The following is a 10,979-nucleotide window of genomic DNA, read 5'->3' on the forward strand; positions in this document are numbered from 1 at the left end:
GGAGTTGTGGTGTCCTTCCCTCATCTGCAGAAGTTTGGAAGCACTGATAACATTGCAGCCCTAAAAAAAAACCACTTGGATGAAACCCAGGGAGATGAGCGTTGGACCCGGGGGAACGAGGGTACTGGGGACAGGGCAGCTGATGGCTGTTCTTCTGTCTGGCTCTGCAGGAGCTCATGGAGGACCCCCCCCCCCCCCCCTAGCTCCAGGGACAATACCCCTGATCACACCCAGGCATCAGTTTTATATTCCATGAGATCCAAGAGCTCTGGGGAAACAACGGCCAATTTGAGGAATGCCCTGAAAACGTAATCCTACAAGACTGCAGTGATAGTGGAGGCCCTACTAGAGCGATGCAGGTAGCTTAATGCCCACCATGGTGTGCTGTGGGTTTGAAGGAACCTGTCTTTGTGATACTGTTGATACTCTTTTGCAGGAGTGAACATTTAGAACAGCTCAGTGACGTGACAGAACTAAACCTCGATGAAAATTTGAAAGAAGTTGGAGAAGATTGCTCATCAGCCTTATGAAAGCCACAGATATTCACGTGATCTTTCAGACAGTTTTTGTGTCATGGAAGAAAAAGCACAAGTGTTACTAATGAGCCCTCACATTTAGTCAATCTGGAAAGCTCCAGTCTGACTGTCGCTGGTTTTTGGTAGTGTAGTGCACAACATCCACTGATAGGACAAAGGCACTACTATGGGCTCTGCCTTGAAGAGGGTCCCTTTGTAAAAATCTAGTTCTAATACCTTCAGTCATTTGTTAAATGCTGCATATTCCAAAATTAAAGTGTTCATGCATACTACCACACAGGAACTCTGGAGCCAGGTCGTCAGAAGTCTAATTCATTAGAGCACCTTCACTGACAGTTCGGTCTCCATCCTAGGAGGCGTTTGAAAGCATGTCAGCCACGCCTGTTCAAGCTGGAGCAGCAACAGCAGCAGGTGGTGCATCTGGAAGGTTTGGAGAAGGTCACTTCTTGGAGAACTAATAAGTCTGCTGCTGGCTCTCATGGCCAGCATTGTGCGTCCACTGTGGCCAATTGCGTCAGCCCTTGATGAAAACATGCAGCCGCACGCCTTCTAATCCTCCTGGCGGTACTTGGATGCAATTTCAGAGTATCCAAAAGGACTTTTTCCTGCACTTAACATCTTGAAAAAAAGGAGACAATCAATAAAACTGTCTAGACTCAAGCATCACTTCATCATTCTAGTGCAAAACACAATCAAGCATCAGTTCCAAGCTGTAGCTGATTCCTGTATATCTGGACGCAAGCAAAATGCACAGAAATTAAAAAGCACACAAGGTCTAAAAATTAAGATTTTATTGAAAAAGTATAAAATATAACTCAATTGTAAATTTATTCTGCTTTCTTCCTTCCTCGTTTCACAGTTGCTTTGGCAGTCGGGGCGTCGCCGTCTGCTTTAGCAGCTTTGCTCCGAGACGCTTTTCCGGCCTTTGCCTCTGAGGTCGTTTTGGCTGAATCAGAGGCTCCATCACCACCATCATCCTCCTTCTTCTCTGCAGCTTTTCTTGCTTTTGGCCTCTTTGCTGGAGCAACCTTCGAGGTAGTTGGGTCTGCAGTAGCAACTTCCTTTTCTTTCTTAGTTTTTTTGGGAGGCTTGGATTCCTAAAAATGGAAGAAAGAGAAAAGAAAAAAAAAAAAACTAATTCAAGGCTTTTGCCAAAAATGTATAATTAAGTCCAAGCAGTCCCTTCATGCCCCAGAACAATGTACGTTTGCATTTTCTAAATTTTCATATTATAGTTTGGTTCTCCTGAATGGTTGGCAGGATGTTGCAGTGGAGCAGCACGTGCTCAACCAACCCACTGTAAGAAAGGGTTAAATAAAGTAATATTCCAGTCATACACTTGTACTCCAGAGTTTCTATAGATCATGGCCTCATGTGTCACTTTTAGTAAGTCGACTCCATTGCAGATATTAACGCTAGTCATAGTTTACCCCCCCCACACACATTGCCTCACCTCTTCTTCTTCGTCGTCCTCTTCATCGATCACGTCTTTCTTCTTAGCGGCACCTTTAAGAAGTCACAGGCTATTAAACAGACTCCTCTTAATTAAGACGTCTTATAATCAGCTTGTAGTCTAGTTTTTATTCACACCTGCTTTCTTGGGCTTCTTGGCTCCATCCTTCACTTCTTTCTGCACATTGGGATCCACGTTCTCAGCTTTTGGCTTCGCCTCCTTCACAGTTGGCGCAAGCTAGTGTCGGAGGACAAGAAGGAGCGGTTAATCGCGTCATTTTTGACCCCATTTGATGAAACTGTGTTTGCACAGCTTACCTTAAATTTCCCCGTTGCGCCGGTAGTGACGGTGGAGTTGGCAGGCCGCACCAGCGTGCCGGTCTCGATTCCTTTCTTCAGGGCCTTACGGACCAAGTGCTTAAACCTGATCAAATCCACGGAGGGGTATTGTTGTTTGACGTACGACTGGATCGCTTGAGAGGAGACCCCTTTGCGCGAGTCCAACTGCTTCAGCGCTTCTCTCACCATCGCTGCTGTGGAGGGATGCGTCGCAGGTTTGCGCAGCGCCGCAGCACCTGGAGAGCAAATGTGAGAGTTTATAAGTGATGGCTTTCAAATGTCACGTTATCTGGTTAAATGGAGAAAAAAAAAAAACCTGGTTTCTTCTCCTCCACCGGGGTTTCGCTGGGGGACGACGCGGAGTCCGCCGCTGTCTTTTTAGGAGGCATAACTGAGAATTCACTACAAAAAAAAAAGGACAATAAGACAGTAAAAACAGCACGTTACTGTGAAGGCCGAGGAGCGATGCTGGTCTCCGTCTTTATGCGGCTGCTTCCGGTAAAATGAGACCAGGTGAATCTCATCAGCATCAGGTGCGAGCCATTAGGGGGACCCAATCTTTGCACGTGCCTTCTTACCCCCAAAGTCCAATCACTCCTTTGCAATATTCTACAGAAATACTAAATAATGTTCATATTCGAAACATATAACTTCAAACTTTAAGAAACACACAAAAAAGTGCATTAAAATATTGGTAAATGTTTACTTGCAAGCATCACATTTATGTTGCAATAATTCTGTATATCGCTGACGTTTTTTAAAATATGTTTTATCAGTTGTCATTGGATTCATATTTCTTGTATTGTTATTTCCAACAGATTTCGTCTCACGAGGTCAAAAGATCAGTCCCTTGATATCTTACATTTATTTTTCATGTCCAGCCTATTATTATCATCACACATGTGAAATCTATTTTAGTCTGCTATTAATTGGACAATGCTTGCACGTTGCTTTATTGGACAATGTGTTTTTGTGTATTGTTGACATGTTTATACAATTAGGTATTTAACACATTTGTTTAAAAAAAACATATAACAAGGAATATAATCCGTTCTGCTATTTTGGGAAAACACACAACAGGTTGTCATGATTGGCACAGTTCTGGTCAAGCAGACAGTGTATTTAAATAATGAACATTTTATATAAGAATAAATCATTTACAGTGACACATAAAAGTGATGGAATTTGGAACTTCTGCTGCAGGGATTACTAACCCGTATGACCGGAAACATCCCTCTCAGCAGTTATACCTCTGTATAAAATTAAACACATATAGAATTTGAAAATATTAAACTTTGGCGCCCCCAAGTGGTGGTATCAAAAAAAAATCAAGGGCTATCTGGACGTTAGAATAGGAAATGAACTTGCAGTCTGAGACTCTTGTCCTCAGAGACATTTGGGAATTATGTCTTTGCACATTTATTGCAAATGACTATTCAGTTAGATTTGGTGCAAAATACTCATAACTGATGCCTGTGAGCCTACAGTGCGAGAACAATTGATCCATACAAAGGCAAAACATCTGAAATGCAAAAGGGAAGGAAGTGCAGCGGGGAATGGTGTTGATGTGGCGGGTGTATGCGTTGCAGAGCTATGGTGAGAACTGTACAGTAGGTCACACAGGCCGCCCAGTACACTTGTATGAGTGTGATTGTATTACCAGCCAATCATATAATCCATCATTGAACCACCGATGGTTATTACCAAAACCTTTTGCAATCAAATCGGGCCTTTCAAAAAGATGCAAAAAAACACCTGTCGGGGATAATTCTGGAAATATGAAGTGAAATGCAGATTTCCGCGTTCGTCTGGACTCAAATGTAATAAACTGTATGTCATGTTCGCTCAGAGCTCACCGTGAACGAGCTCGGTGTGTGTGTGTGTGTACAGGTGTGAACAAATGATGAACATCCTCTTTCATGTTCTTCTGAACTATTTAGCTCACACTGTGGCTGACCTGATCTAAACGCAGCACATTGCTCTCAGTAGATGTGAAGTGGAAGTCGTTTCTGTGGTCCTTCTCTTAGTGCGAGTCACAGTCGACGCTCGCTGTGGTTTTCCTGAGAGCGAGTTCTGGAGCACATCGAAGCCCACATAGACACGTCTCTTGTTTCTAGTCTCAGTATTTGGCTTCATGATGGCTGGACGTCTGCTGTTAGTCGTCCTCATGTGTGAGTTAAACCTCCGGTAGATTCTCTCATTATTTATCTTGTCTATTGCAAACATGACATTAATATATATAATGTCTGCCATACAGCATCAGCGTGAAATACCATATTTATGTTTTATCTTTTTTTTTTTATGGTTGGTGGTTTTATGTTATGTGTGTTCTTATTGCCTGTGCTGTTTATTTGTGAACTTCATCTTGACTCCAGCGTATGTTTGACAGATTTTCTCATTAGGAGTTTTAGTTCTCTTCATTTTTATGAAAGTATGAATGAGTTTTCATGTTCGCTGTGTCGACACTTTATATTTCCAACAGATTCCTTTCACAAGATTCAAGCACAAGGTCAGTCTCTGATCTATTCTCTTTCATGTCCAGCTGTTTTCACTGTAGGGGAGTTTATTATGGTCTTTAATTATTTACTATTGACTATTTTTTTACACCATTTTTTCCATATTAATGGAATTATTCAGTATCTAATATTTCATAAGTTTACCTCTGAATTTTCAGATCAACCTAAACCTAAGCTGATAGTGAATTCACCGGTGATCTCAGAGACAGAAACAGTCACACTGGACTGTCAGACTCCATCATCTGTTCCTGTTCATCAGTGTTTTTTCTACACTGTGAGGAGAGGAAATGCCAAAGGCTTCACTTGTCTGCAGACTCTGACAGGAAGTGAGCTGTTGATGATGTCACAGAAGATATCACCTGCTACGGTTCACGTGAAATGTTATTACACTGTAATGCATGGAGATATCTCTACTCCATCTCCACACAGTGACAATTCCTCCATCACCGTCCAAAGTGAGTGACTGATTATCATGTCGCGTTAGTGAACGATAACTAGATGACGTTGTGTCATATTTCAGGTGTTTTGTCACATTAAAAAGCTGCCTGTGGGATGAAATGTTTCCTTTTATGTTGTCATATTTAGGCTTTCTGCATAATATTTTTTTTACAGTGTAACTTACACTCCCACAGAGTTATTATGAACGATTATGTTCAATGATAACTGTAAACCACAATGACTGAGCTGTAACAGTTTGACATGATGACGGTCTTTTCATTCTTCTCTTAATAGGTCAAAAACCAGAATTGAGTCGTCAGCATTTTTACCGTGAACAGGTTGTCTTTACTTGCTCTCTGCCTGCATCTGCTCATAAAGACACGAGATGTAACCTGTACTTTGGAAAAGCAAGTCATCCAGTCACAACAACAACTGTCTGGAAGACAAGGAGCTCAACCAATCAGTGGTTCTGCCAGTTTACTGTCACAATCGATGATTTGCTGAGACGCCTACGTCCTCTTCAAAGACGTGATGCCAGCTGTGATTACAGTTTGGGGAGTGAACCCAACTCTTTGTCTGCTCGTAGTGATCGATCCAGCTTGAATGGTGAGTTGGTGAAGACATGGACACACATGTTACCTGTTCTTGTGACACAACACTAGAAATGAATGAATGGAATAAAGTGAATTTCCAGTAAATGTATAAATTCAGACAAACATCACAAGTTATGTTTGAAGGCCGATTAGAGTGCTGCAGATGTTACATATTTTTCTTGGCCAAATCTGGAAGTTAGCATCACACTGGTTGTTTTATATATATAAAACAACCAGTGTGATGCTAACTTCCAGATTATATATATATATATATATATATATATATATTAAAAAAGAACAAATATTTCAGTAAAGACCAAAGTGGCCATTGCCATCCCTGAGGCCATTCCTCTGCCATGGCTAAAATCAACAGACATGTTCTCTGGTTTCTTCTTATTATTTTTTGAAAGGTTCTTTGCTTATTAAGTCACTGCACAAATAGGAGGTAAAACACAAATTGTTATTTATTTGTACACATGTAAAACTGACAGACACACATCTGTTTTCTTTTACTCTAGATATTGTGATAAAGGAATCAAGCATGACCTCCACAAAACCAGGATTTACTAAGATCAAAGGTAAGACTTATTATAACAATTATCACATATTACTATAAAATACATTTTCTAAAGTTTTTGTGTGTATTTACTCACCAGATTTTCCTGATAGCTGGTCTACTGCTTCCACTTTTGGAATTACTGAGAAACCAGTACCAGGTAACACAATTCTAGATGTATTATATGTGACATTTATTAATCATAATTTCTTCTCTTGCTCAGCGATTGTACAAATACTGTCCCACACTGTTCAAATCCATCTTCTGCTGTTGTAGATATTGTGGAGTCAACCATGACGCAGACTGAGCCGACATCCACTGTGACCACAGGTAGGACATGCATTCAAATAGAAATCCACATCATTATCACTAATCACTTACTTTATTTGTTATTGTTATTCAGCAGGTCTTACTGTTAACAGACTCCCTGCTTCAACTCCTGTAACTATAAAACAAACACCAGGTAACACAATTACAGATACATGAAGTCAGACGTTAATTATTCACATATGATATTTATGCTATCTGTAGCTATGACTGTTTTCTCTCTTAAATGTTTTTCTTACATTTGAGCCTTTTTGACAAATACACATATACATGAGCACACGTATACAATATGAACACAATATACTCTTTTTTGATTTCTTTGTCATATTTAAGTGAAAATAAATCTTTTTTTTTTTACATGCAGTTTTCTTCTTTCACCAGATCAGACTGTTGGATCAAGCATCACTGCTAGTTTTCTTTCTACTTCCCTAACACCAGTGAAACCAACATCAGGTGACTCTTCTACATATTCTAGATTATTCACATTGACTTTTTATACTATTTTTTTGTTTCAATATTTATTGAATATTTTCACTATCAACACTCCTATGAATACATTACCATACTATATTATTATTGCTCTAAAGTGTCACAGTGAAGCCACCTTCTTTGTGATTATAAAACTTTTTTTTACAAAGCAACACATTGCTCCTCATTTTTTTTTTTTTTACATTTGGTGTGCCATCAGTAGGCATTCGGTACACACACGCCTCCATGCTTCTGTGTTAAAGGTGAAACTGAAACTGACTTGTTTGTGGCTTCTAAAAACAGAAATATGGATATGGACGGTCATAGCGGTTGCGGCTTGTTTGGGAGGTGTTTTCTTGCTGGGTCTGACACTTCTCTGCACCAAAGGAAGATTTGGTGAGAACTTGATTCCTGTGTCTGTAGAGATTGAATGATTTTTTTTTTTTGCTCCCTGCTGTTTGTAGGAGCTCTCAAATAAAGAACTATTGAACACATGCATGCACATAACTCCCTGTTTAATCAACAATATGAATTACCACATATGCATGATTATGATTGGACGTTATTAGTCACACACCCGAGTTATCGTTCACGAACTAACGGCGGGCCTTTCTCTCTTTTGCATTTTTTCAGGGAAATCGTCGAACAAGAGGTACGATTTTTTTTACCTTTACAGCAAAACCTGAGTGAGGCCTGATGTATTATTTCATTTCAGTTCATCTCATTCGCTGCAAGTATAGCTGCAGCCGGACGTTAGTTGTTGAACTGAGTGGAGAGAGTTCATTCACCATCCTCATCTTCATTACACCCTAAGCTTTAGTCGTGGTCTCAGAGGTGTTTGGAGAAATAACAGCATCCCTCTGGATATTATGTGTATTGTCCTACAGTGCATTCTTCTTCTTGTGTAACGAGGACACACCCACTCTGTATTAACACTCGCTTCCCTTTATTTCTCTATAGGTCGCAAGCCCCTGTCACCGGTAATGTGCACATGCAGTCAGGTATCACCGCCGTGTTATTTCTTTACACATTCGTATATATATTGCATTTATATGTTGGTCTTTTAGTGGATTGAGGTGGTGTGTTTTTCCTCGTGTTGCAGATGACTTAATGTGCATCGGAAATCTTGAACATGGAGGATCGGTAATTAATGAATACATGTTTTTTTTTCTCTGTCAGATGAAACATTCACATCAACCTAAATAATCGAATTATCAACCATTCAAACAGCAAGGCTCCTCAAGATGGAGTACAGTAATGTGTCGATATATTTCTGAGTTCCTCTCTCCTCTGTCCTGTTACCTAGTTCCCTGCAGGCGATGAGGGAACCTACAGTATGATCACCTCAGTAGCTGCTGCTGACCGTCCTACTGGTGGGCTGCGTTTCTCTTTACACCTACATGAATGTCTACATGTGTACATATACAGTATATTCTTTACATTATGTATATGATGTACAATAAAAAAAAAAGAATCACAATTTATTTGCAGCATTAGTTGTTGGCAAAAGGTGCACGACTAATAGAGTTAGATACCTTTATAACTTTAATCATACACTTTAATTGAATATGCACCACAACAACAAACAACCCTAACCCCATTTTAGTGTATTAACACACGCATTTATCCCAAAAAACTGGCATTTTTCCCCCATAATACTTTTACTGGCTTGTGTTTTAGGCCAATATTTAATAACTGAAATCGTATTAAAGATGACTAAATTTAGGGGAGCACAATGAGTGTCACATTCTAAACATAGACCAGGTGGACTATACTGTTGGCTTTTGAAAATGCCGAACTCTCTCTCTCTCTCTCTCTCTCTCACATTTGCAGGTTCTGAGAAACTGAAGGAGCAAGCGCCTCAACACGAGGACGTAAGTGAGCTTTGTGTTAAATACGTATGGAATATAGAAGCTATCGATTTAAAGAGCTCTTACAGTCGGTTTCTTTCCTCTCCAGTTTGCCACATACCATCTGTACTCCACCATCTCCGAGGAGCCACCTCCGTCAGCCCTGGGGGTCATGGTGTACAGCACCCTGCAGCCGCATTGAAGAAGCACAAACCTTTTATACCGTGTAGAGAAACAGAACGCAGACAGCCTGAAGGATTGTTTCTAATCCATGTTTCATCTTTTTTTTTTTTTTAAGTTCATTATAGTCATAACACCAGATTGTAGCAAAACTTAAATCTTTCAAGATTAAATTCAAAGATGGGAAAAGATGTTCCCTGTGTGATGTCATCATAGAATATCATAAGCTTGCTTCTTCAGTACCTGTAGCACAATGCCTGCTCGATAGAATGTGGATATCTTTACTCTGCTACTTTGGAATTCACCGCATTTGCATCTTGAACCATGTCTTTTAAGCATAAGTCAACCATCTGTTATGACGTCGTGTCACTGTTGTTGTCGCCCCCCCCCCCCCCAGTGTCCACTCGGGTGCCGCTCTTTTTCCCTGTGCTGCCGGCTGCAGCGAGGTGATTGAGCGCGGCTGTTCGCGATCCCCCGATTGGGGCCACAGGGGTTAACAGGAAGGGAGATCCAGACCGACAGTGATCCAAGTGGCAGCATCCAAGCTGTGCGTTTTCTCTTTTTGTCGTAGCAGCGTTCGTGCTGGTTAATAAATCCTTTTGTTAAGTCATCTGTTCCATGACTCTCTTTCTCTTATTGTTATATTGCTACTCCCCTCATCCCTTAGAACTCAAATGGGGAACGTAACAGATGTGTTTCTTTTGTTTTTCTCTGGGGCCACTTCACAAGTTAGTGCACTAAACAGCTGGAAACAGCATTAGCAATGCTGAATGGCCAGGGGAATACCGCCTATTTATCAACCTAGCTTACTTCCTGCAAGAGTCAGGTTAAGCGAGGTGAAGTGCATGCTGGTAGATTAAGGCAGAAGCGTGTTCTTTGTTAGCCCACAGGTGAGAGATGGGGCTTCCTCTGCCTGCTAAATATCACACTGGGTTTGACCGGCACTTCAAGTCAGGTTCTTCTGGTCTCGTGAAGATGCGGTACTCATACATACTGAGTGTACAGACTGTACATCTTAAATCTAAATATTAAACTGAAATCCTAAATGTAAAAATAGATAATAACAGCAACACGCTTACACTCTGTTGGTTGACCTACATTCTACAGTTTAGACTAAGCTTGATTCTCTTCGAGCTAACCATAATGATGCTGTTGCATATGACACCTCCCTTTTGTTTTATTAAGGACCAAGGCACAGGACATGTTGAACTGAACGCAAAACAAAAGTTCACATGGCTGTTAACAAATCATGCATGTTTTGTTTATATCTCATAAGAGCACATTACCTGTGCATATCAGAATCATGTATTCATGTTCGTTTACACCCCAAGCGTGTGCAGTTTTCAAATAATACCTCTTTAGTATAGACCTGCACTGAATACTGTATTTATTTAAGGAGTTTATCTTCAGACTAAATTAAGCTGTCAGCACTAGTCCTGTCAGTTTAGAAAATAACAAGTAAAACAAAACATGAACAACAATAAGAAAGCGCCTGATGGAGAAACTTCTTTTGTTTTAACCAGCAAACCGCCACTGTGGTAGATGTGATCTAAATATTCAGTGCCACGCGTACTGGGACTTAATAGAAAAGGTGTAAAAGTGCGTCTGTGTTCCTGTCACCTCTCTGCCAGTGTGGTTCCCTTCTGATGCTTTCTGTGGGTTTACTGAGAACTTGTTCTGCAGAACGACACGTCATGGATGTGAAAGTCAAAGTAGGCGGACAC

The 10,979-nt window shown here is 40.6% G+C and overlaps 2 protein-coding genes across 3 annotated transcripts; one reads left to right on the top strand and one right to left on the bottom strand.

Annotated features, from left to right (window-relative positions):
• Window positions 1-1,310: 1,310 nt before the first annotated feature.
• h1m (linker histone H1M) lies at window positions 1,311-2,799 on the bottom strand. The gene is made up of 5 exons (XM_068712048.1): window positions 2,644-2,799; window positions 2,307-2,563; window positions 2,127-2,226; window positions 1,990-2,042; window positions 1,311-1,633 (listed from the first exon to the last, which is right to left on the bottom strand). The coding sequence occupies exons 1-5, from the start codon at window positions 2,714-2,716 to the stop codon at window positions 1,364-1,366; spliced, it is 753 nt and encodes a 250-aa protein (XP_068568149.1). The 5' UTR covers window positions 2,717-2,799; the 3' UTR covers window positions 1,311-1,363.
• A 1,532-nt stretch (window positions 2,800-4,331) lies between these two features.
• LOC137873709 (uncharacterized) lies at window positions 4,332-9,865 on the top strand. Of its 2 annotated transcripts, XM_068712046.1 has the most exons (16): window positions 4,332-4,498; window positions 4,810-4,836; window positions 5,002-5,298; window positions 5,576-5,887; window positions 6,393-6,452; window positions 6,531-6,590; window positions 6,707-6,760; window positions 6,834-6,893; window positions 7,139-7,210; window positions 7,529-7,621; window positions 7,859-7,877; window positions 8,186-8,226; window positions 8,328-8,368; window positions 8,532-8,598; window positions 9,059-9,099; window positions 9,185-9,865. In XM_068712046.1, the coding sequence occupies exons 1-16, from the start codon at window positions 4,462-4,464 to the stop codon at window positions 9,275-9,277; spliced, it is 1,374 nt and encodes a 457-aa protein (XP_068568147.1). In that variant the 5' UTR covers window positions 4,332-4,461; the 3' UTR covers window positions 9,278-9,865. The 2 variants fall into 2 exon arrangements, with proteins under 2 accessions (XP_068568147.1, XP_068568148.1); XM_068712047.1 differs by lacking the exon at window positions 6,834-6,893.
• The last annotated feature ends 1,114 nt before the right edge of the window (window positions 9,866-10,979 follow it).

Source organism: Cebidichthys violaceus, unplaced genomic scaffold, assembly GCF_023349555.1.
Source record: "Cebidichthys violaceus isolate CVI_PGR_0920_01 unplaced genomic scaffold, fCebVio1.0.p SCAF_17, whole genome shotgun sequence".
Classification (NCBI taxonomy): domain Eukaryota; kingdom Metazoa; phylum Chordata; class Actinopteri; order Perciformes; family Stichaeidae; genus Cebidichthys; species Cebidichthys violaceus.

What these genes read in the sequence shown, in the direction of transcription:
- h1m (XM_068712048.1), bottom strand. Translation starts at nt 2,716, where the DNA reads ATGCCTCCTAAAAAGACAGCGGCGGACTCCGCGTCGTCCCCCAGCGAA. An exon ending in CAAGAAGCCCAAGAAAGCAG is followed by an intron (nt 2,043 to 2,126) that starts GTGTGAATAAAA and finishes GACTTCTTAAAG; the next exon opens with GTGCCGCTAAGAAGAAAGAC. An exon ending in AGGACGACGAAGAAGAAGAG is followed by an intron (nt 1,634 to 1,989) that starts GTGAGGCAATGT and finishes TTCCATTTTTAG; the next exon opens with GAATCCAAGCCTCCCAAAAA.
- LOC137873709 (XM_068712046.1), top strand. Translation starts at nt 4,462, where the DNA reads ATGATGGCTGGACGTCTGCTGTTAGTCGTCCTCATGT. An exon ending in GCTGTTAGTCGTCCTCATGT is followed by an intron (nt 4,499 to 4,809) that starts GTGAGTTAAACC and finishes TATTTCCAACAG; the next exon opens with ATTCCTTTCACAAGATTCAA. An exon ending in AACTATAAAACAAACACCAG is followed by an intron (nt 6,894 to 7,138) that starts GTAACACAATTA and finishes TTCTTTCACCAG; the next exon opens with ATCAGACTGTTGGATCAAGC.